Here is a 3,445-nt window from a genome sequence, read left to right as displayed (position 1 = left end):
ATTGTTATTTCGTTATTGTTCGAGTTATCAGTCTGTTGTATGGCTTGACTGCTGAATAACAAACGATTTTATTTTATATTGTTAATTCGTTATTGTTCGAGTTATTGTTACAGCTAATATTAACCAATATGATTTATTTTCGTCAATACATACTTCATTTATAGTTGTACTTTACTAATATAGATAGAAAATAGAGGTTGTCAAAAACTTACTTGTATACTGTAATAATAAAGTTCTGGAAAAGTGAATGATTATTTAAACATTTAAAAACTGCATTTAGTAATTAAATATTCTAATTTAAGCCCCCAAGTGGCACAGCGGTACGTTTGAAGGCTTACGACACTAAAAACCGGGTTTCGATACCCGAGGCGAGCACAGCATAGATATCTTATTGTGTAGCTTTGTGCTTAATTACAAACAAACAAATTTTAGCTTAAAAGCTTTGAAGCTGTTTAATGTAGTTACATCTAGTAACTAGAGATAATATGGATTTAAATATCATTAGTTTTGTTTGTTTTAGAGCAAAGCCACATTGGGCTATTTGCTGTGTTCACCGAGGGGGAATCGAACCCCGAATTTTAGAATTGTAAGTCTGCAAACTTAGCGCTCTCCCACCGGAGGACTAATATTATTAACTAAGTTGTTTGTGGAAGTATCTCCGTTTCCCAGACAATATATACTACAGCTAACTCTACAAAGGCTCATTTGAAGATTCGTTTTAGTAATGGTGTTTGATTATTTTTCTAAATAGAAGATTAAGAAGCATTCATTGTGGTTATACAAAGTCCTAGATTTTCATTTAACGAAGAGTTATTATGTTTCTCTAACCTTATAGATCATCGAAAATGTAGGCATTTCTCAAATTCTGTGGGAAAAAAATGCTTGAAAACCAAGAGAGACAGGTATTACTGAGTGGTTAATGTGTCAAACTTGAATTCGAGAGTCAGCTGCTCGTTTCCCTTCGCCGCAAAATTGTGCTCCGCATTTTAGTGTCATGGGTGCATTATACGAGTGGCCGTCCAATCCTATTATTCGATTAGAGTAGCCCACTAATTCGTGTTGGATACAGTTTACCAGCTACCTTCTTCTAGCCTATTAGTTCAAAATTAGGGACTGCTAGCACAGATAGCCTTTGTGTAACTTTTCGAGACTATTAAAATACTAATGACTAAAAACAAGGAAAGAAAAAGAAAGCCACGTTTATGTTTGAACGAAAAATCTCCACTGCACATGCAAAACAAAACAAAACTGAATTGTTAGAGTTTAGTTTCACATGTGACAAGTCTTGTCTGTGTAGGTTTCGTACCTTGCAGGTAAAGAAAATAAATAGATTCTGTATTTAAGACTGTTTATAAAAGGCATGCTTTAATGATCAGCCTTAACCCTTAAATTACCGACTTGTTTTTATATCATTCATTAACGGTGTACCACATTAAATAATTTTATATCTTTGCTTTGTACGACACTCATTATAAATAACTGATCAAAAACAATTGGGTAAAATAACTTATTTTCTATGTAAACTACGTAGGAAACTTCAACAGTAAATAGTGGATTAATTGGAGTACTGCTGGTATTATTTTTTTGTCTGACGCATAAGTTATTAGTGGTCTTGTAACGAAATCATGGACAACAAGAAATTTGTTGCATAAATAGTTTAGAAAATGCTTTAAAAAAGCCGACCGAGTTCATATAAACGTCATCGGTAATTCTAGGGTTAAGAAGCTTAGCGCACTTTTTTACATTGCATTCTTAAACTATCTAAAGCATGTTTAGTACACGCCAAAAAGTTAACTTAGGGTAATGTCCGTTTAAAGTGTTTTTTTTTCATAATTATTCTTGACAAATTCATTTTAAACTTCGAATAATTTTATCGAGACACGACAAAACTATCTTACTACAAAGATAACCCATTATATGTCTATGTCTGTGCGTGCGTGTGTTAAAATCCGTCATCCATAGATAGATAGATCGATTACCGGACTTTCTGGTATTGTAACTGGAAACTGTCCGGTGGTGTACATAGCTATTTTGTTTTAGGAGTATTGCCCAAGAAGGGTGGATAAAAACACTTGAAATAGGACACATTCCAAGGTACATGTACTTAAGCAGTAAAATGAGTCAAGTATTATTTTCCAGAAAGCTAGATATGCAATTAGCATCGAATGATGTTATTAGGGATGTAATAACTTATTTATTGTTATTGTTTGTAATTAAGCATAAAACTACACAAAGGGTTATCTGTGCTCTGCCCACCACGGGTATCGAAATCCGGATTCTAGCGTTGTAAATCCGCAGACTTGCCGCTGTGCCACTGGGGAGGGGTGGATATAATAACAAAAGAAAGCAGGAAGAGAACATTATCTAACATTGTCCTTTATACAATGTTCGCTAGTATTTACTAAAGTACGCTTTTTAACAGTTATATTTAGAAGATGTAGGAGCCATAAGAATATATTTTACTTTCATTAATTTTTGAAAGATTTATTATTATTTTAATATTCTAGTCAGGGCAAAGAAAGGTTAACACTTACAAAAAAGATGAAAAAGCTGGAAGTTTTAAAATGAGCTTCCAACGCATGTAACCTTTTTAAATTTATTTTTTTGCATGGCTGTTGATGAATATGTTCAGACGTATTTCGTTGTACATTTGAATTCCAGAAAAAACTATCTATTTTGAAGGCAACATCAGCATGCGTTTCATTAAACATTAGCTCTGAAATTAAACTGTCTTTAGTGTTGGGTATGAAAAGAACTACTTACAGGACACTCGAGGCTAAGGCTTTATCTTCCACCCAACTACAACAATTTGTAAATACGCCATACTTGTCTCTGATGTTCCAGATGTGTGGAAGAAGGTCAAACCTCTTGTGGTAGGTACTTCCGGGTAGAATGGGACAGTTTTCTCTGAAGAATAAATAACTATTTTTTTATATATATAAAAGTTTAGAACTTTAGTAAGTACAACATTAGTAAGTATTCTTAAGTACTTATAGTACTAGTTGTCTATTGGAGTAATTCACTTTGACATAGATTAATTTAATTTTTCTTAGAGAATTACGTCAAATATGCAAATATTCAGTAAACTTAGTATATAATATGTATATTATCAAGAATACGAAACCTTAAACATTACAGTTTATATACCAAACAATGTGATATTATCGCTCAGGGATAACAATAAAACTATTTTGTGTCTGCATCAAATAGACACTTAAAGCCTAGACGCTACAGTGATTGATGAAATAATCATTTTAGCTCTGTCTCTATGTTGCTCTGAAGTTTCAGGAAGCCATTTTTGGGTGAGATTTATTACAAAAACTTAATAAATAGCACTGTCTGAACATCTAGGTTTATAACTTGGTTAAAAGTGGCTATTATGAGGAGCAGGTTAACGAACTAAGCTTACTTCTTCATATATTTTTCTGTTTTGTTTTGAAGATAT

General features: G+C 32.8%; 1 protein-coding gene across 1 annotated transcript in view; it reads right to left on the bottom strand.

Moving 5' to 3' along the window:
• The window catches only part of LOC111084445 (phosrestin-2-like), a gene marked incomplete at its 5' end in the record, with an annotated part of 6,750 nt that extends 3,843 nt beyond the window's left edge, over positions 1-2,907 (bottom strand). The window contains one exon of the mRNA XM_022381157.1: positions 2,764-2,907. Within this exon, the coding sequence (XP_022236865.1) occupies positions 2,764-2,907 (144 nt within the window). The remainder of the gene's footprint in view (positions 1-2,763) is intronic.
• Positions 2,908-3,445: the final 538 nt, after the last annotated feature.

This window comes from Limulus polyphemus, unplaced genomic scaffold, assembly GCF_000517525.1.
Source record: "Limulus polyphemus unplaced genomic scaffold, Limulus_polyphemus-2.1.2 Scaffold152, whole genome shotgun sequence".
Classification (NCBI taxonomy): domain Eukaryota; kingdom Metazoa; phylum Arthropoda; class Merostomata; order Xiphosura; family Limulidae; genus Limulus; species Limulus polyphemus.
This window is presented reverse-complemented; position numbering and strand designations above follow the sequence as displayed.